The sequence below is a fragment of the Pseudophryne corroboree genome, chromosome 6, assembly GCF_028390025.1.
Source record: "Pseudophryne corroboree isolate aPseCor3 chromosome 6, aPseCor3.hap2, whole genome shotgun sequence".
Classification (NCBI taxonomy): Eukaryota; Metazoa; Chordata; class Amphibia; order Anura; family Myobatrachidae; genus Pseudophryne; species Pseudophryne corroboree.
The window spans coordinates 192,291,627-192,312,396 of NC_086449.1; the positions used below are offsets into that span (position 1 = coordinate 192,291,627).

Consider the following 20,770-nt stretch of genomic DNA (forward strand, 5'->3'; position numbering starts at 1 on the left):
CGCCCCGCTGTCGGTATGCCGGCGGTCGGGCTCCCGGCGCCGGTATACTGGTCGCCGGGAGCCCGGGATACTGTACTACACCCCACCTACAGTATGTTCCTGTGATGCAACTAATCTAGTACCTGAATACATAAAGTGTCCTGACATACAGGTTGGGAACCAGTGCATTGAGCAGATATGTTAGAAAGCACAGGGTTATGCTGACACTATTTAGGTCCCTGTGGGCTTCCCTACACCAGCAACTTTATTTCTACATTTTTTGTGCTACAAGCTGCATGAGGCAAATTGTAAGATCAGTAATTAATTGTCCTTAATGAAGCCTAATACATGTGAGACCATTGAATTAGCCACACATTCTGATAGCTCAAGCTTATATTGGGCAATTGGCGTGATATTGCAGAATGTGACCACAATGTCAGATATTAATCACATTAAAACAAATAGGATAACGGGCCCAGAGCCACTCTTTGTATTTAGGTTTAAACATACCACGCAGACCCTCTGATTTTTATACTTGTAATATTCCTTATTATTCCTTATTTTATTAACCAAATGTTAACAGATTTTGCCAACATCTGCCTATCTCATATTTAGGTCGTTGCCACCAGAGCCGGCCTTAGGCATAGGCAAACTAGGCAAACGCCTAGGGCATTTGGTATGCTTAGGGGCACCAGCAGCTTCTGCTGATTAAAATGATATGCGGCATGCCTATATTATGTGTGTGAATGCGGCTGTATCTGCATACGAAATGCTACATTGCAGTGTATTCCTGGAAATCACTGTAATGTAGCATTTCGTATGCAGGTACAGCCACAGTCGCACACATAATATAGGCATGCTGCATATCATTTTAATTAGCAGAAGCTGCTTGTGCATCCTAGCCACATAGTAATGCAAATAAGATGCATTTTCATAAACAAAAGGCGTCCGACGTTAGCAGAGCTGCCAGCTGACTCACTCCAGGCATCTCCTGCAGAACTAGCGGCGGTGCTAGGGGGCACCAGCCAAAATCTTGCCTAGGGCATCATACTGGTTAGTGCCGGCTCTGGTTGCCACCTTTAAAAAATGGTCTTCCACGGCTTCTGTATTCAATCCAAATGCTCCCTTTTGTCATATCTAAACGAGATGCTCACACACTCAGCAAAGCTCTTACTAAATGTATATGGGCGAACAAACGCCCTTGCATCTCTCTGTTCAAGTTGCAACAACCTCTACTGCTAGGTGGAGTTAACTTGCCTTGTGCTGAAGATTATGCTATAGCTGCTAATTATAGGTATGCTTTGGATTTGATTGAGGGTACGGACAATTTTGTGAATTTCGAATTGGAACAATCATTTTCCCAGAATATTGATTTGGTGTCTCTGTTACACTCTCCTCGTAGTTCTCTAATAGCTGAAATACGTTCAATTCCCCTTATAGATACACCATGTTTAGCCTGGCGGTTGCTTAGGTAAGGACAGGGACTGCCCATGCTGTTTCCTTGGTTTCAGTCCTTAAGGGGTCTACACACTGTGCGATCCTGGCTAAATGACGATATTGAGTTTGCGATTTCCTTTGAACTTCCCGAAGCCCAGAACCACCGATATTGACTATACACACTGTGCGATTTTGGCTATGTACAATTTTGACTATACTAGAAACAAGATTGTACACTTACTAGTCAAAATTGACCTGCCTGCACAGTCCATTTTTTCTTGCGATGCTGACCCCGCAGGACCGTGTATTGGCATTGCAAGGTGTATACACACGGTACGATATGCACTATGTTTTCTACTGATATGGACTATATAGTAGTTATATCACACCGTGTGTATGCCCCTTTACTCACTAATCCAGATTTTCAGAGTGGCGAGCCTAATGTAATAGATCGCAGCTGGCATCTTAGTGGTCTTAGGTTGCTATATTAATTTTTGGATGATGATTGCTCTACAATATTTACCCTGTCACAGCTTAATTAAAAATATCCATCTGTCCATTTTCCTTTTTTTGCTTACTTTCAGGTACGTAGTTACATATTGTGTGTTCTCCCTAATTTGAAGTCAATAAATTCTGCCTTCCCTTTGGATAGTTTGGTGTGTTTATACACTGGTTTCCCTTGTCACACATCCCTTGTATACTTACATACTAGGCGAAAATTTGATTTGTCCAAAATTACAACTGGCCTTGCTAAATTCCAAAATACCATTGTAGGGATAGATTTGCAGACTGTGATTAGGTGGTGTATTACACTTAATAAGCAACTAGTCTCTGCATCGTACTCTGAGATGCATTTTAAAATATTGCACAGAGCTTATTATACTCCCAGGCTTAGGTATCTCACAGGGGCTTCAGATAATTCAGTGTTTCAAATGTTCTACCCCAGACGCAGACATTATTCACTATTTATGAACTTGTTCAATAACACAAATATTTTGGAAAGATGTTCAAACTTATATAACTACTGATTTGGGTATACCTTTTATGATTACGATGCCCTGGGCGTTTTGGAATCATTATACTCCTCAAGACTGCGCTGTGTCTGGGAGTACCAAACTACTATTGGCCCGCATCGCGGCGGCCTCAAAAAAGACCATCCTGTCCCATTGGATCCTTAAGGATCGCGTACCTGTTACACTTATGCTGCCCCTTTTGTCTTTTCTATACCAAATGGATTGGGTCAAATGTTCACTAGATGTCGAGGCTAAATGTGAAAAAAAATGTTGTTGCTATTACTAAAGGATTATGTATGTAAGGTAGTGAGGCTTACCCCATGGTACAACATGGAGATACTTTCCAATGGGATCCCCCGTTCTAGGTCACGCCATGTTATACCCAATTCATGAGTTACTGTGGCTCCTAATATGCCTTTAATGTTCTTGATGTCTTTTTATACTATGGTATTTCCGCTCCTCTCATCTCACTTCTTTTGCTGGATAGTACGACTTTATGTCATATGTTTGTATATGATGTTGTGTTTTCTTTTGCGCTGTGTGTGCTGTTTTATTTAATAAAAACAATTTTTTTTTAAAAACAACAAATAGGATATGTTTCTGTTATGGATAAAAGAAGTCTTAGGATGACGGCTAATGGCCTTTGTGTGCAGTGATCATGCAAGCTTATTGGTTGCTACGGGCAACTTCTCTACTTTTCTCTTTAGAACAGTGATAGGCAGCTTGATACAGTTTGGCGGTTGCATTAACCTTCAAAATGGGCTCACATTACTCTTAATGTCAGTAGTAAGTTAAATTAATACATTTAATGAATGAATAAAGCAGGAAGAAGCTGGATGCAACAAGTGAAGGCTTAGAGGGCTGCATGCGGCCCTATGGCCGCCTGTTACCCACCACTAGAAGGTTTGATCCATCTCCACCTGAACCATTGTCCTATTGCTATTGGTAGCAGGACCGTCTAGCACGTGGGCACATTTAGCGACACTCTAGCAATGCTGTCTGAAAGGGTTTTGGTGTTTTGTAATTCTTGTCTTGTCCCACCAGTTGTATTTGTTTAATCACATTGATAATGAGGGTTGCATGATGCATAAGATTAACCATCTGGAAATTCTGGCAAATGCCAGAAGGGCCGATGGCTTGATGGGCAGGCCCAGCCATCTGGACCGGAATGCACGGGATTAATGATAATGCTGATTGTTAGCCCCAATCCATCCCTGACATTAACTAAATTGAAGATTACAGAAGACCAGAAGAAAAGTTAGCAACTAATGGCTTGCTTAATGGCTATATGTTTCTCTATTTTGATTTGTCATACAACAGAAACTACAAACATACCCATAACCTTTATGTTGAAAGAGTTATTTTTGTCTCTTGTGCATCGATCCCAAATCTGTCCTATTTGTCACTTTACAGTAGTTGTATTATGATTATCTGTTTGGCTAACATTGGACATACAGGGCAGCCTACTTACTTGGCTGGAGGTCTTGCTCTTCAACATTTGCTGGTTGAATATTTAGACAAGTGAGGGGGGCAAAGGGAACTGGTCCCGGGCATAGAAAAGGGAAATACTGTCTTCCCAACACGACATTGCTGTAATAGAGTTAAAAGAATAGTTTTACTTAAAAAAAGTAATGCATACTTACTAAGTGTAAAACATATATACATAGCAATTCATTTATTACAAAAAAGTGTAATTAAAAACCTATTTAAAAAAAAAAAGAGCTATAATTTAATTATTAAATTATAGCAATTGCTTAAGAAAAAAACTCTATATTGTTGGGATATATGACAGTGCCTTACAATATAGAGAACATATGGTAGGTCATAAATACAGTAATACGTTTTCATATTCTCTCTGTAATCTAAGTAGATTTTGTTTTCTAGGTATGTTTAACTAGACAAGAAGAATCTATTACATCTCCCTGATACAGCTGTCATTCCATATGTACTTAACACACAGGTTCCTCCCATGGAAAGTGTAACAGGGTTACTTATAATGGAGAACAGAAGTAATTATAAGACCTCATGTAATGACCTTCCTTTATTTATTAGCACTGTGCATGTTTGCCAGCTCCTTCTTCACACCCATAGCATCATGTTGTGTCACCTTATGCAGGCTGGTGGTGGGAGCCCCCTTTGATCAGAATGGAGCTCAGAAGACTGGGGACATATACCGATGTTCGATCACCAATGATACCTCCAGTGACTGCAGCAAACTTGGAATTGGTAGGTGACAATACCCACCCTAACTCACACACCATCATACGTGCTCTGTGTAGGGGTCACAAATGAGCAGTGCACTTATAGATTGCATGGCAATTTACATAGCATACAATAAGGAGCCTCAGCTAAGGTTTAGTCAATTTCTATTCATGTAACCTATGGTATTTGATGCTGGTGAGACATAGAGGGGGAGATGTGTCAAGCCTTGGAAAGAGATAAAGTAGAGAAGTTGTCAGTCTTTTGACTCATTTATCTTGCACAGTATTTGAGATGACAGATTCTGAGTGGTTGCTTTGAGCAAGTACTCCTTTCTTACCTACAGACTAGTGTTATATATAGAACCACTCGTTAAGGGGCCGATAAAGAGTTGAAGTCAAGTCAGTTTTAGAAACAATTGCGGCTGACTTAGTAGCATTTCCACTTGCTGCAGTAGGAGTATAACTGGGTAGTACCACGGAGTTCCACAAGGATACAAAACAAGAACAGTACTCTGGTAACAGGGAGTTTTCATGTAGGATAAGTTCAGCGAGGGCATGTCAAGGGTTGGTGACGGAATTGTGAGGTATGTAAAATTGTGCATATGCGAGGATACAACTGTTCTCAGTCGGATCTCTTGCACCAAGAATAGGGCTAGGGTAAGTGCACTTGTACCAAGCGTAGGGATAGGGGTGGTGCGTTTGCAGACAACAAGGCCATAATGAGGGGTATGCGACTGGTGTCCCCTGGCATTTGTTGTGTGACGGCATGACGACACATGGGCCAGGGGCAGGAGGGTACCCTGCTACAGCATTGGCATAAAACTCTGGATACAATGAATATTTGTAATTTTCTTCATGCACGCAATGTGAGTCCCACTTGTGTTCAACTCTTCATCAGTCCGTTAGTGTGAGGTCTATAAGTGTATGCTCACTTTGGTGATTCAGTTATATATGTAAGTGACAACTTGTAGATATGACCACTTGTTAGACTTGGGCTTATGTGGTAGTTTGGTTGTCTCTAAGATCTCTATGGTAATGCAGAGGTTTCTCAGGTCTCTATGGAGGTCTCAGAGGTCTGTGTCTCTGGTAACTGGAGGTCTCTCAGGCAGGGTGACGCTGTCCAACATCTCGGAGCGAAAGGATAACATGCGCTTGGGAATGAGCTTAGTCACAAATCCCAAAGACAACAGCTTTCTGGTAAGGTTATATTCTATTCTGAGCTTGTCCTATACACCTGTTTATGCCATTCACCGGACTCAGATCTTTCCTTGTCTTCCAAAACCATCCTTGCAGCATGATGTTTCCCATGTGCCAGGCTTTGTCTTGTCTTGAGCTACCCTCAGTGATCCTGCCTGGTCCTCTCTCTGTTCTGTCTTCCTGCCTCATTAATCAGTACTAACCTTACCCTATGTGGAATGTACATTAATTGTCGTTATATTCCATGTTTCAGGCGTGCAGTCCACTCTGGTCTCACGAGTGTGGAAGCTCTTATTATACCACTGGGATGTGCTCCAGAGTCAATGCCAATTTCCGCTTCTCCAGAATTGTGGCCCCTGCTCTGCAAAGTAAGCCAGACTTAAACCTGAATTCCACCATCTACAATCCAATATGCAGTATAATTGGTGGTGTTACCTACTTTCACAAACACTAACAGTTGGGCCCAGAACGGTCATTGCCACCATGATACAGACAAACAAATTACTGTGGTTACTCGGAGGTAGATACCAATCACATTCAAAGAGAAGCTATACCCAACCCATCCAACATGTTTCTGCATGTGGCTGTAGGTTGACTGTGATCATACTGAGCCTTTGTATTAATGTAATTTATCTATGTATAATAAAGCCATTTACGTATAGGAATGTGATATAATGCAAAGAAATAGGATGTATAGTGTATAACATTATGATACAAATAAGCTAGATAATAAAAAATAATTATGCATATACAGACAGGGGAAGCGGTTAAAATACAGCTAATCAGAATCTCAGCGGTCACAATGCTGATGCCAGGATCCCAACTAGCGATGAATTGCCGCCGCCGACACAGGCTATTCTCCCAGACGGAGAATATAACCTGTGGCGAGAGCAGCAAACCACCGTGCTCGCAAGGGACTTTCTAGCGTTCGCCCTACTGCCGACATACTGGTGGCCGGGATGCCGCTGTCAGTATACTGATGGCCGGCATTCCGACAGTTCATACTGAACCTACAGACAGAACGGGATGCAGGCAATATACCACCTGTCGGGATCCCGGCATTCAGGATCCTGACACCGGAATACCGACAGGCATGTAAATGCTGACGGCCAGAATCCCGACAGAAGCCCAGTATTGGACCTTGGATGGTGGTCCACACCACCACCCGAGGGGGAATAGAATAGTTTGGTGAGCGAAGCTCGCCACCTAGCCCGAAGCGTGACCGCGAGGGAATTCGCTGCACTCGCTGCTGGGATCCCCGATGTCAAGATTCCGGCATCAGTCTCCTGGGATCCCATACTGAATCCAACAGAACAACATTGTCGCCGCTGTTAGAAGCCTGTACCCTTGTTGATGGGTGCAGAGGGCAGACTCAGGGCTACTGTAAGCATGATTACAGTGAGGAAAGGGAAAAGGAACCTGTTTGGGAGAGCTTCCAATCTATGGGGGGAGCAGACAAGGGTGGCACACAGAGGGAATGAGATCTTTTTTTAGGGGATAAAGCCAACACTCAGGTGACCTCTCAGAGGTGATCAGTCTGTTTTAGAATTAGGAGAAGATTGAGCAAGTGCTTTTGATAGTGTGTACTGACGATCCTACAGTTGACTACAGTATAAATATCTGTGATTTCCTTCTTTAGGATGTCCAACTTTCATGGATATTGTCATTGTGCTGGATGGATCTAACAGCATCTACCCTTGGGCGGAGGTACAGAGCTTCCTCATCAGCATCCTGCAGAAATTCTATATTGCACCGGGTCAGATTCAGGTAACAGAGTGAAATGTGAGCGGTGGTGCTGTATGACAGCTGTGTGCGCACTAATACTCCCCGCTCTCTCTGATAGGTTGGGGTACTGCAGTACGGCGAGGAGGTTGTCCATGAATTCTTCTTGAATGACTTTCGCTCAGTGAATGAAGTGGTGGAGGCTGCAAAGCGTATTGAGCAGAGAGGGGGCACAGAGACCCGCACGGCACTGGGCATCGAGAAAGCCACGTGAGGAGACATGAACATGTTGTGTACACTGAGACATAATATACATTTTATATCGCTATGTCTAAAGGATAAGGGGCCTAATTCAGACCTGATCTCTGGGGTGCGTTTTTTGCAGCCCTGCGATCAGGTAGTTGTCGCCTACATGGGGAGGGAGAATTCACTGTGCAGGGGTGCGATAGCATGTGCAGGAGAGCTGCACAGCTCAGGACTTACTCTTCTAGTGCGATGATCGGGGCCAGAGCTGACGTCAGAAACCCTCCCTCCAAACGCCTGGTCCCTCCTGCGTTTCTCCAGATACTCCTTAAAAACGGTCAGTTGCCACCCACAAACGGCCTCTTCCTGTCAGTCACCTTGCAATCGCCCGTGTGATCGCTTTTCTTGCACCGTCGCTGCCTGTCGCTCCTCATCGCTACGGACCGACATGCCTGTGCATTGCAGTGCATACGCATGCGCAGTTCAGACCTGATCGCAGGCTGTACGAAAACGCAGCCTAGCGATCGGGTCTGAATTAGGCCCCATATGTGTCTGTTGGAATACATTGATGTTTATATCTCTGCGCAGGACTGAGGCATTCCAGCATGGTGGACGGAAGGGAGCCAAGAAAGTGATGATTGTTATTACAGATGGGGAATCCCACGACAGCCCTGACCTGGACAGGGTGATAGAGAGCAGTGAAAGAGACAACATAACCCGCTACGCAGTGGCGGTAAGTAGCTCTTTGCATTTAACGCACAGCCGGTGTTTAAAACAAATGTGTATGTTTTAGTTAGTTCATAATAAACATAATTTATCATTTTATACAGAGTCAGAGATACTTCTGATGCATCCTATAGAACACACTGATGTCCATTTGGTAGCACACAGGCAGGTCTAATGTGACCTGTGCTTCATTTGGCTATATTCTAAATCTAATTTATAGCATGCCTGTATTATGATATTACTTTGTCTTCATAACAATTTGGGTAAATGTGCAAACTTTGAAAGGTTTCATGTTCATAACTGACAAGGGGCTATGCCTCTGATATATCGTTTCTATACCTCAGCACTGGAAGCAGAAATACTCCATTATCTGCCGCAGTCCCTCCATTTACTAACACAAATACATCCCCCATAGGTGCCTATGGGGGCTGCTATACAGTCCGATTTACCAAGCTCTGGAATGTGATGCATTCTGGAACTTGGCCCAATAGTCAACGTCATGTGCAGATGGAGTTAGCCTGTAGTAACCTATTACTCCCGATCCCTCCCCATCTGCCCCTGGTGACACATGTCCTGGAACCCATCGCATGGCAAGAGACACATAGTAAATCCGCATGAAAATATTAATTTCACAGTGCAAATTTAGTCAAAAAACCTTTATCACATCTGCATTAAAAAAGTTAGGGCAAAATTTATGACAGGACAAAAAGTCTTATTGCCCCAAAAATCTGTGAAAATGGGCATTGTTGCTGGTAAAAGTGCCTTTTTTGCTTCACCCTATATATGTACAGGACAGGGTCACCCCTTCCCTTCCCTCACCCGTTTCATAAACTTAACATGCTATTAACAGAAAAAGAAGAATAAAGTAATTTTTTGCTGAAAAACTTTGTTTTTTTCTTTAATCTCACTCTTTTTAAAATAAATGGGCCATTGCCTCGTCCCAGAAAACAAATATTGTCTTAGTAGAGAGAGGTGGGTGGGAATATTATACATATAATGTAATTTATATGTATAATTTGTAGGTCAGTGCTCCCAATAAAACTAGAACATTTACAGTAAGTGAGCTGTCATTTGTCCACATGACTCTAGCCATACTCATGCACAGTATAGGTAGGGCTGCAATAATAATATATAACAACCCTAAGTATAGGACTCACGACGACCCGTGATAAAATAGTGTTTAATTGCAGCAAAGATACATTTGTTGTTACTGCATTAATCCATGATAAAAGGAGATTACCATTATTGTTTATAACTTTAAGAGTTACTTTCCTAAATGGGCTCCTAAGTCACTGAGTGATTTATATGTGCTAAGCGGGTTCCGGTCTCTAAGTCGACAGTAACTAGGCCGACAATGTCTAGGTCGACCACTATTGGTCGACAGTAACTAGGTCGACGGGGTCTTTAGGTCGACATGTTGTAGGTCGACAGGTCAAAAGGTCGACATGAGTTTTTCACAATTTTTTTCTTTTTTTGAACCTTTTCATACTTAACGATCCACGTGGACTACGATTGGAACGGTAATCTGTGCCGAGCGAAGCGAGGCACCTTGCCCAAAGCATGGCGAGTGAAGCGAGCCATGCGAGGGGACACGGTGCACTAATTGGGGTTCCCGGTCACTCTACGAAGAAAACGACACCAAAAAAACATTAAAAAACTCATGTCGACCTTTTGACCTGTCGACCTAGAACATGTCGACCTAAAGATCCTGTCAACCTAGACACCCTGTCGACCAATAGTGGTCAACCTAGACATTGTCGACCTAGTTACTGTCGACCTTCAATACCACACCTGTGCTAAACATACAGTCAGTATAACATTATAGTGAGAAAGAGGCCTGACATGAGTGGAATTTATACCTACCATGGACATGGGATAGTGTTCCAGTTATTTAGCCCCATGCTTTTGTACATGATCACACAGATAATAACATTAATCTACATAGCAAGCTTCAAGAAACAGTAAGACCATCTCCCCAGATAAAAAGGAATATACGACAAATCCCCTTACACCAAGACCATGTTTTCTCTCAACTAGAACATACCGTCAGTGCCCAGAACTACCACCGAAAATGCCCATATTTCTATCCAAACTTACTTTATTTTTAGGACGAACCCTTCCTACAGACATTCATGTACCAGGTTGTCTCTCTGCCTGCTGGTCCAAAAACTCTCCCATGCTTATGCCCTTATTTATCAATGAGTGATAAATTTCACTGTGAGTGATAAATTTCACCAGCCAATCAGTTCCTAACTTCCATGTCGCAGGCTGTGTTTGAAAAATGACAGTTAAGAGCAGAGTGGCTTGTGCAATTTATCACTCACAGTGAAATTTATCACTCATTGATAAATAAGGGCAATAGTGAGGTTAAACGGTACTTAGCTATGAGATGGGGCTGCAGCCTGCAGTCTGTACTTTTAAAACCCAATATGATTGGAAGAATTTATACAAGTAGAGAGAAGGGTATTAGTTTACAAGCTTTATATGTGTGCACACCGTCTGCTTCAGATGCTTCATGTCTATGAAGAACTGCCTGTGTCCCTATTATTAATGCAGCTCATTTTAGTATAGTTTGCACAGTCAGCACTTTTAGATTTGATGCCACTAACAGATATTGAATGTGCCGCAGCCCACCTACAGACCACACATGAAAACAACCAACTTCATGCACACAGGAGCTAACTTGGCAGAGTAATACTAAATACAGTGATGTTATAAATGCACAACACCTGGCTATGCATTGCACAGTAACACAGTAAGTCATCCCAGTGTAACGCGTTACACTGTTAGCAAACTATGTACATGGGGGGTAATTTCAAGTTGATCGCAGCAGGAATTCTGTTAGCAATTGGGCAAAACCATGTGCACTTCAGGGGAGGCAGATATAACATGTGCAGAGAGAGTTAGATTTGGGAGTGGTGAGTTCAATCTGCAATCTAAATTGCAGTGTAAAAATAAAGCAGACAGTATTTACCCTGCACAGAAATAAAATAACCCACCCAAATCTAACTCTCTCTGCAAATGTTATATCTGCCTCCCCTGCAGTGCACATGGTTTTGCCCAATTGCTAAAAAATTTCCTGCTGCGATCAACTTGGAATTACCCCCAAAATACGACTGTTCTGGATATTGTACATGGACATTGATTTGAAGGATCTGGTTAGACTGTAGGTCTTATTAATACTGATGATCACAAGAATACAGCAGAAAGAAGATGACAGTGTGCTCTGATTTACCGTCAGGTTCTGGGATATTATAACAGACGAGGGATTAATCCTGAAGCTTTCCTGAATGAGATCAAATTCATTGCCAGTGACCCTGATGACAAGCACTTCTTTAATGTGACAGATGAAGCCGCTTTAAAGGACATTGTGGATGCACTCGGTGAAAGGATTTTCAGTTTAGAAGGAGGTAATTCTTCCTACTGTTGTATTATTGACGAGATTTTATATTGGCAATCATTATTAACAGGTTTATTTTATTTACTTTAATGTTTATATAGTCTTTACTTGTATCATGTTCAGTGTTGGACTAGGGCATGAAGAGCCCACCGGGGAATGCAGTGATATGGGCCCTTGTATAGGGATGTGGCCAGCCACCACAGAGCTTTGGCTAACCTATAGAGAGTGCATGGTCTGGGGCTCTTGATAAATATATATAGTAATATTGCTAGTGCATGCATGATAATGTACCAGATTAATAATTGCCATACACTGTAGAAAATACACCATAGTCCTGTGCAATATAAGGTGGCATACTGTATGCATAATGTATGATTCAAGTGCACAGTCTGGAACTTGATCCATAGTAGAGGAGGTGGGCCCCCAGGCAGTAGGGCCAGTACCCCTGTGGGCCAGTCCAAACCTGATCATTCTCCCATAAATATGTACAATAATTATACAAATCATTCAAACATTCAGTAAAGCAGAGGAGGGATGTGGAAGTGGGAAGTAGGGACGGAGGTTGTAGGTCAGTAGGGCTTAGATCACCCTGTGCAGCACTTGTACACTGACACCCCTTCCTGTTCCACAGTGCTCTAGTCACTCTCCACTTACGTACTGCAGGGCAGGGTGCTTCTCTAAAACTTTAGTTTACAGACTAGAAGTATGGGTGTGTTTGATATTGTAACAACATGCAAGATATTTTGTTCAGTAGAATATAATTAGTTAATGAAATAAAGATTTCCTGCAGCCTTTTCCATCCTGCAAACGGCCTTCAGTTTTCCAGCATATCTGAGATCTCATCCTGTACTGTTAATGGACAAATTCTGCACTTTCCGGTTACCCACCTGCAGGACAGTACTTTTCTAGATGTATTTTGGATATTGAAGTAAAAAGTCTCAAATACACACTATTACCTCATGTAATAAACACAGCCATGATTTATTCTTACTCATGATTCACATCTAAACTGCTGTGTATTTGTGGAGAAGACCTTAAAGTGTAGATTTGTAAATTCATAAGGTGGGAGAGGGGGGAATGCAGGTTTTGCAGGTTTGCGGAAACACCTGACAATATGTTTGGTCACGGTGGAAAAAGTGAAATGTCACTACAAAGTTAAATTCATTTTAATATTGTGACAGAAAACAATAGTAATATGCAAATAGGCTAGGAATAATGGCCCTCATTCCGAGTTGTTCGCTCGGTATTTTTCATCGCATCGCAGTGAAAATCCGCTTAGTACGCATGCGCAATGTTCGCACTGCGACTGCGCCAAGTAACTTTACTATGAAGAAAGTAATTTTACTCACGGCTTTTTCTTCGCTCCGGCGCTCGTAATGTGATTGACAGGAAATGGGTGTTACTGGGCGGAAACACGGCGTTTCAGGGGCGTGTGGCTGAAAACGCTACCGTTTCCGGAAAAAACGCAGGAGTGGCCGGGGAAACGGTGGGAGTGCCTGGGCGAACGCTGGGTGTGTTTGTGACGTCAACCAGGAACGACAAGCACTGAAATGATCGCACAGGCAGAGTAAGTCTGGAGCTACTCAGAAACTGCTAAGTAGTTAGTAATCGCAATATTGCGAATACATCGGTCGCAATTTTAAGAAGCTAAGATTCACTCCCAGTAGGCGGCGGCTTAGCGTGTGTAACTCTGCTAAATTCGCCTTGCGACCGATCAACTCGGAATGAGGGCCAATGTCCCACAATAATCGATACAGCTTTACACGAAGTCCAAGTGATCTATTTATAATCCCTTAATTTCTACAAAAATAAGTGGAAGTTAACATTTTGCTTACTTTTGTAAATATAGTAATTTATTATAAATGTAACGCAGGAAATATCATGGAGATCTCCTAATTACCTTTCCTGATCTGTCCTGCTGTCCCCATATACTAGTATGGAATCCTAAATGCATCAAGCTCTAAAAATACTACATTTTCGGAGCATGATGTAAGCATAACCAGAAAAGGGGTTAGGACCCCTTGTTGCTGTTAAGTGCCGTCAAGTCGCTGCCGACTTATGGCGACCCTATGGATAGCTGTCTTGACCCCTTACATATATCTATACCAGTTGTTCTCAAACTGTGTGCCGCAAGGCTCTTGCAGGGGTGCCTCTGGTTGGTGTTCAAGGACCAAATCAAATTATTTATGGCCAAAGTGATAGGCAACACTGGTGCTAGTGGCTGTCAATCATAAAACATGTGGACAAATAGAAGCACAACTGATCCTAAGGATTACTTAATTTTATATTTTTTTTCAAAATATATCAATAATAAACTTTTGTTCTAGGGGTGCCACGAAAAAAATGCTGTTGCTCTAGGGCACCGTGATTCAAGAAAGTTTGGGAACCATTGATCTACACTATAGCTGCATCTATCCAGGCTGGGATTTATCTTATCACCTTTTCAGTATATCTTTCACTAAGATTACACCACATTTGTATTTCATATACTATGGGCCTTATTTAGAGCTGGAAGGATGCAATTGCATCATGATTGACAGGCGAGGGGCATCCGGGGGCTGCGACACAGCATTGGGGGGAAGGAGGACAGGGAACACAGAAGGTGTCATGGCCATTTTCGGGGCTGGCCGATGACGTAGCCTGTGTTTCCTTCGATCGGAAACATGGCAGCAGGACCCCTGCCTATGCAGTCATACTGTGTAAGCAGGAGTCAACCTCTATTCGATGCAATGGCAATGCGGGGTGGCAACACACATGCTGGGCGGCCCTGCCCTGTACTGGGCAGCCCCCAGCATGCGAGAGCAAATCTGCGACCATCTCTGAATAACCCCATTTTTGGTAAAGTGAAAATGTCCAGCAATTACAAAAGAAACACATCAATTGTTATAGGACATTATTCAGGTGCCTATTTGTACATTACAATTGCTATCTGTTGAGTTTTACATAAGTGTACAAGGGGCAGCCAGATATATAGCACTTAGGAGCACATCAGATATTGATTGCACCATGGTATGTGCTAGGCGGACAACAAGCGCACATATAAAGCAGCATTGGGACTCTGCATGTTCTTTGTTTCATACAACGACACATTGGGGGTCATTCTGGCCCGATCGCTCGCTGCAGTTTATCACAGCGCAGCGATCGGGTCGGAAATTGCGCATGCGCCGGCGCATGCTGGACAGCCAAAGGGCGTCGTTCAGTAGCGATCGCCTCTGCCTGATTGACAGGCAGAGGCGGTCGGAGGGCGAGAGGGGGCTGGACGGTGGCGTTAAGCCATTGTTTAGGGGGCGCAGTCCGGCCAACACAGGCGTGTCCGGACTTTGTGGGGGGGGAGGGGCGGCTGCGTGACCTCTCACGCAGCCGCTGCGGCCAGTGGCAGAGATGAACAACTCCCGGCCAGCCGCAGGAGCTGCGCTGGCCGGTAGTTACTCCACACATACAAAAGCATCGCCGCTGCGGGGAGGCCAGGCTGACATGCAGGGCGGACTAGCCCTGTGCTGGGCACCCCACTTGCTAACATTACATCTTTAGTTGGATTTGGGGTTTTTTACTGTGAATTGCAGGTGAAAAAATCTCAGAGATTTGAACATAAAGTAACATAATAGAAACAATACAGCTCTCTAATACCAATTATGCCTCACTAAGGTTTTGTTGTATGAATTGTCCCCTGAAATTATCTTATGTGAATTGTCTCACATGGTTTCCCAGTAACCCATACACAGGTCATGCTGCATGGTGAATGGTTACACAGCCTCCTTTTAAGTACTTCTGCAGATACAGTTCAATTACTTAAGTTGTGTTTTCATTTCATGATTGTAGGAACCAATAAGAATGAGACATCATTTGGGCTTGAAATGTCCCAGGCAGGGTTCTCATCCCATGTGGTGGAGGTGAGTACAGAGCAGGTGTTTAATAACAAGCCCCCAATTGTTTCCCGTATAGGTCTGCTATCTACAGTAACCATATTTATGTGCTCAATATGGGGCTGATGTAGAGCTGGAAGTAAGCATGTTTTTTGGCACAAATTGCACACACACATAATTCCTACACATCTTTGCCTACGTAGATTCAAAGCATTTTGCACTTATGACTCTATATGGGAAAATGTATCAAGCCATTGAGAGTGATAAAGTGGAGAAACTGCCCAAAACAACTAGTCCGTCGTCATTTATCTAGCACAGTGGTTCTCAAACTCGGTCCTCAGGACAACACGCAGTTCATGTATTATAGGTCACCTGTGGATCTTTGAAATGTAACAGACGGTCCATACACCTGTGCCTAGCTAGATGAGCTGGAAAGTGACCTGTGTGGGGTTCTGAGGACCGAGCTTGAGAACCTCTGATTTAGCACAGTCTTTGAAATGTCAGGTAGGCCGGCTACACATAAGAACAATGTGTACCCGGCCGATATGCTGACTGACGGGCCATCATATCAAATTGACGGTACACACCAGAATGCTGTAATGAACTACGGAACAATACCTTTTCTTATGTCTCCTCTCCAGGAGAAGCCCGGAGAGGGGACACTGCTGGACACTTCAGGGGGTGAGGCTCTCAAGTCATTAGTCCCCACCCCCACCATGGCAAAATGCAATGATTTGTGAGTTGTTGGGCAGGGGGTGGGGTTAAATTATGCCATACATTGTATTTAGCCCCACCCCCTCCATATGGCGTCATGATTTCTGTCATTATCTTACTATCCTGTCCACTTCCCTCGGAAGCAGGTGGGATGTGGGAGACCTGACATTCTGCCAGGGGTGCCAAGGACTACCTGAAAAACTGTGAGTCTCCCGCAACTTCTGGGAGTGTAGGCAAGTAGGGTTAATAGTTGATAGTGAATTAATAGATTGATTGTTGGTAAAGGCCACAAAATAGCAGTTAATTAATTGCTCTGTTCTTTGGGCTGATGCAGAGACGACGCAATGTCGATGTTCCCACAGTTGAGTAATTTTTCGCTAACTGTGCATGCAAGAAAAGTCCAGAAAATTCATACTGGACACATGTGAACCTAAGTGTCTGATGTCATTTGCAATTGCGTACAACATCGCAAACACTTGAGAAGGGGTTAGCGATCTCTGGGAATCTCAGGGTGATTGCAAAAAGGGTCCGTTTTATGGGTGTATTATGGGAGTGTCACAGGCATGTCTGGAAACACTGCTTCTTTCCCAATCGCAAATCCACTGCTTCAGAGGCCATGTTTAGTTGGATTTGAGGAGAGTAGTGAGAGTAGAGCCTAGGCTACCATTAATGTCGATGGTGCAACCGATGTTATGTCGATGTTGGAGCGTTTACAAACTCAATTACAATTGCACAGACCAGAGAGCCTGAAAGTGGGCGTTTCAGTGCGTGTACTCTCCATTGCACGGTGGAGCACACAGGGAAGGCTCAGTTTAGTGTTACATATTTCCGCAACCACTATTGAGAGAGTGGCTGAGAGGGAGGCTGCATTACCACCCATCTCTGACTCCTTCCTATGCAAGAAATAAACTTATATTAAGTTAATATGTTATAAATCTTATATCTTATGGGCCTGATTCTGAGTCTAATGCTGCAGCGTCTGTGTGTGTGTCATTTGCCGATATTGCTTTTGTGATGTCATACAAATGCCGCACAAGCCCGTCCCCTGGTGTACAAGCATGTGGCTGAATGTGTAAGGGCTAAGACATTTACTTCCAGCATTTCTAGATGATCTTCAGTCGCACCCATGAAAACTTAGGGCAGCCCCATGCTAGGTGCGGATTCCCTGTCAGAGTGTGGCCTCCAGTGTAAGCGATAATTATGCGTCTGAGCTGGTAGCATCTCTGCATCTGTACAGCCACCTCGCTGTCACTGCACATTTACAGTACATTTCTGACAGTGTACGTCTCAATTGCAGTTGTGCCTCTATGAGTGCACACATGTGGGAAGCATGCGCTGTGCAAATTTTTAGCGACTTATATGCACACGCAGTAGGAAAAAATCGCTCAACTCCATGAACATCGGCGTTGTGTGTGACTCAGGCCCTATATTAAGGTATTAGTTACTGTAGGCATATTACTTTGTTATGTTACCTTGCATCAGGTGTTATTATCTATGGCATTGTAGCTAACTAAGGTGTCCTTCTGTAGGATGGGATATTACTCGGTGCTGTTGGAGCATATGACTGGAATGGAGCCGTTTTAAAAGAAACAAGCAGTGGAAAAGTGATTCCACGGAGAGAGTCCTACCTGAAGGAGTTTCCTGATGAGCTTAAGAACCACGGAGCTTACCTCGGTAATGGGAACTGCTAGGAAGGAAGCCACAAATAAAAATATGGTGAACATTTAACTACAAAGTGGTTAATGGCATGTAATGGGGAAACTTTATAATACAATAGGGCAAGTTTTCCATCAGAGCCCCCACGTGCACCTTTAAATGCTATCTGCTTTACATACCTTATGAGCTTCAAAATGTCCCTTTGTCCTTTTGGAGAAAAGTGCTAGATAAATACAGTTATATTATTATTATTATTATTTCTCTAACGTCCTAAGTGGATACTGGGGACTCCGTAAGGACCATGGGGAATAGCGGCTCCGCAGGAGACTGGGCACAAAAGTAAAGCTTTAGAACTACCTGGTGTGCACTGGCTCCTCCCCCTATGACCCTCCTCCAAGCCTCAGTTAGATTTTTGTGCCCGAACGAGAAGGGTGCACACTAGGTGGCTCTCCTGAGCTGCTTAGTGAAAAGTTTAGTTTTAGGTTTTTTATTTTCAGTGAGACCTGCTGGCAACAGGCTCACTGCATCGAGGGACTAAGGGGAGAAGAAGCGAACTCACCTGCGTGCAGAGTGGATTGGGCTTCTTAGGCTACTGGACATTAGCTCCAGAGGGACGATCACAGGCCCAGCCATGGATGGGTCCCAGAGCCGCGCCGCCGGCCCCCTTACAGAGCCAGAAGACAGAAGAGGTCCGGAAAATCGGCGGCAGAAGACGTCCTGTCTTCAACAAGGTAGCGCACAGCACTGCAGCTGTGCGCCATTGCTCTCAGCACACTTCACACTCCGGTCACTGAGGGTGCAGGGCGCTGGGGGGGGGGGTGCCCTGAGACGCAATAAAAACACCTTGGATGGCAAAAAATGCATCACATATATGGATGCATTTAACCCCTGCCAGAATACATAGAAAAACGGGAGATAAGGCCGCCGATAAGGGGGCGGAGCCTATCTCCTCAGCACACTGGCGCCATTTTCCCTCACAGCTCCGTTGGAGGGAAGCTCCCTGGCTCTCCCCTGCAGTCACTACACTACAGAAAGGGTTAAAAAAGAGAGGGGGGGCACTAATTACGCGCAGTATTAAAGATACAGCAGCTATAAGGGGAAAAACACTTATATAAGGTTATCCCTGTATATATATAGCGCTCTGGTGTGTGCTGGCAAACTCTCCCTCTGTCTCCCCAAAGGGCTAGTGGGGTCCTGTCCTCTATCAGAGCATTCCCTGTGTGTGTGCTGTATGTCGGTACGTTTGTGTCGACATGTATGAGGAGAAAAATGACGGAGCAGATTGCCTGTAATAGTGATGTCACCCCCTAGGGGGTCGACACCTGAGTGGATGAACTGTTGGAAGGAATTACGTGACAGTGTCAGCTCTGTATAAAAGACAGTGGTTGACATGAGACAGCCGGCTACTCAGCTTGTGCCTGTCCAGACGTCTCATAGGCCGTCAGGGGCTCTAAAGCGCCCGCTACCTCAGATGGCAGATATAGACGCCGACACGGATACTGACTCCAGTGTCGACGGTGAAGAGACAAATGTGACTTCCAGTAGGGCCACACGTTACATGATGGAGGCAATGAAAAATGTTTTACACATTTCTGATAATACGAGTACCACCAAAAAGGGGTATTATGTTCGGTGAGGAAAAACTACCTGTAGTTTTCCTGAATCTGAGAAATTAAATGAGGTGTGTGATGATGCGTGGGTTTCCCCCGATAACAACTGATAATTTCTAAAATTTTATTGGCATTATATCCTTTCCCGCCAGAGGTTAGGGTGCGTTGGGAAACACCCCCTAGGGTGGATAAAGCGCTCACACGCTTGTAAGGGCTCTACCCTCTCCTGAGATGGCCGCCCTTAAGGATCCTGCTGATAGAAAGCAGGAGGGTATCCTAAAATGTATTTACACACATACTGGTGTTATACTGCGACCAGCAATCGCCTCAGCCTGGATGTGCAGTGCTGGGTTGGCGTGGTCGGATTCCCTGACTGAAAATATTGATACCCTAGATAGGGACAGTATATTTTTGCCTATAGAGCATTTAAAAGATGCATTTCTATATATGCGTGATGCACAGCGGAATATTTGCCGACTGGCATCAAGTCTAAGTGCGTTGTCCATTTCTACCAGTAGAGGGTTATGGACACGACAGTGGTCAGGTGATGCGGATTTCAAACGGCATTTGGAAGTATTGCCTTATTAAGGGGAGGAGTTATTTGGGGTCGGTCTTTCAGACCTGGTGGCCACGGCAACAGCTGGGAAATCCACGTTTGTACCCCAGGTCGCCTCTCAACATGAGAAGACGCCGTATTATCAGGCGCAGTCTTTTCGTGGACAAGCGGGCAAAAGGTTCCTCATTTCTGCCCCGTGACAGAGGGAGAGGGAAAAGGCTGCAGAAATCAGCCAGTTCCCAGGAACAGAAACCCTCTCCCGCCTCTGCCAAGCCCTCAGTATGACGCTGGGGCTTTACAAGCAGAATCAGGCACGGTGGGGGGCCCGTCTCAATGAATTTCAGCGCGCAGTGGGCTCACTCGCAAGTAGACCCCTGGATCCGTCAGGTGATATCTCAGGGGTACAAATTGGAATTCGAGACGTCTCCCCCTCGCCGTTTCCTAAAGTCGGCT

At 44.2% G+C, this 20,770-nt stretch overlaps 1 protein-coding gene across 1 annotated transcript in view; it reads left to right on the forward strand.

Annotated features, from left to right (window-relative positions):
- ITGA11 (integrin subunit alpha 11) overlaps positions 1–20,770 on the forward strand; it is a 201,955-nt gene that overhangs the window by 88,882 nt on the left and 92,303 nt on the right. The window contains exons 3-11 of the mRNA XM_063925538.1: positions 4,546–4,655; positions 5,736–5,827; positions 6,081–6,195; positions 7,467–7,594; positions 7,671–7,819; positions 8,381–8,525; positions 11,760–11,928; positions 15,738–15,808; positions 18,025–18,169. Of these exons, the coding sequence (XP_063781608.1) occupies positions 4,546–4,655; positions 5,736–5,827; positions 6,081–6,195; positions 7,467–7,594; positions 7,671–7,819; positions 8,381–8,525; positions 11,760–11,928; positions 15,738–15,808; positions 18,025–18,169 (1,124 nt within the window). The remainder of the gene's footprint in view (positions 1–4,545; positions 4,656–5,735; positions 5,828–6,080; positions 6,196–7,466; positions 7,595–7,670; positions 7,820–8,380; positions 8,526–11,759; positions 11,929–15,737; positions 15,809–18,024; positions 18,170–20,770) is intronic.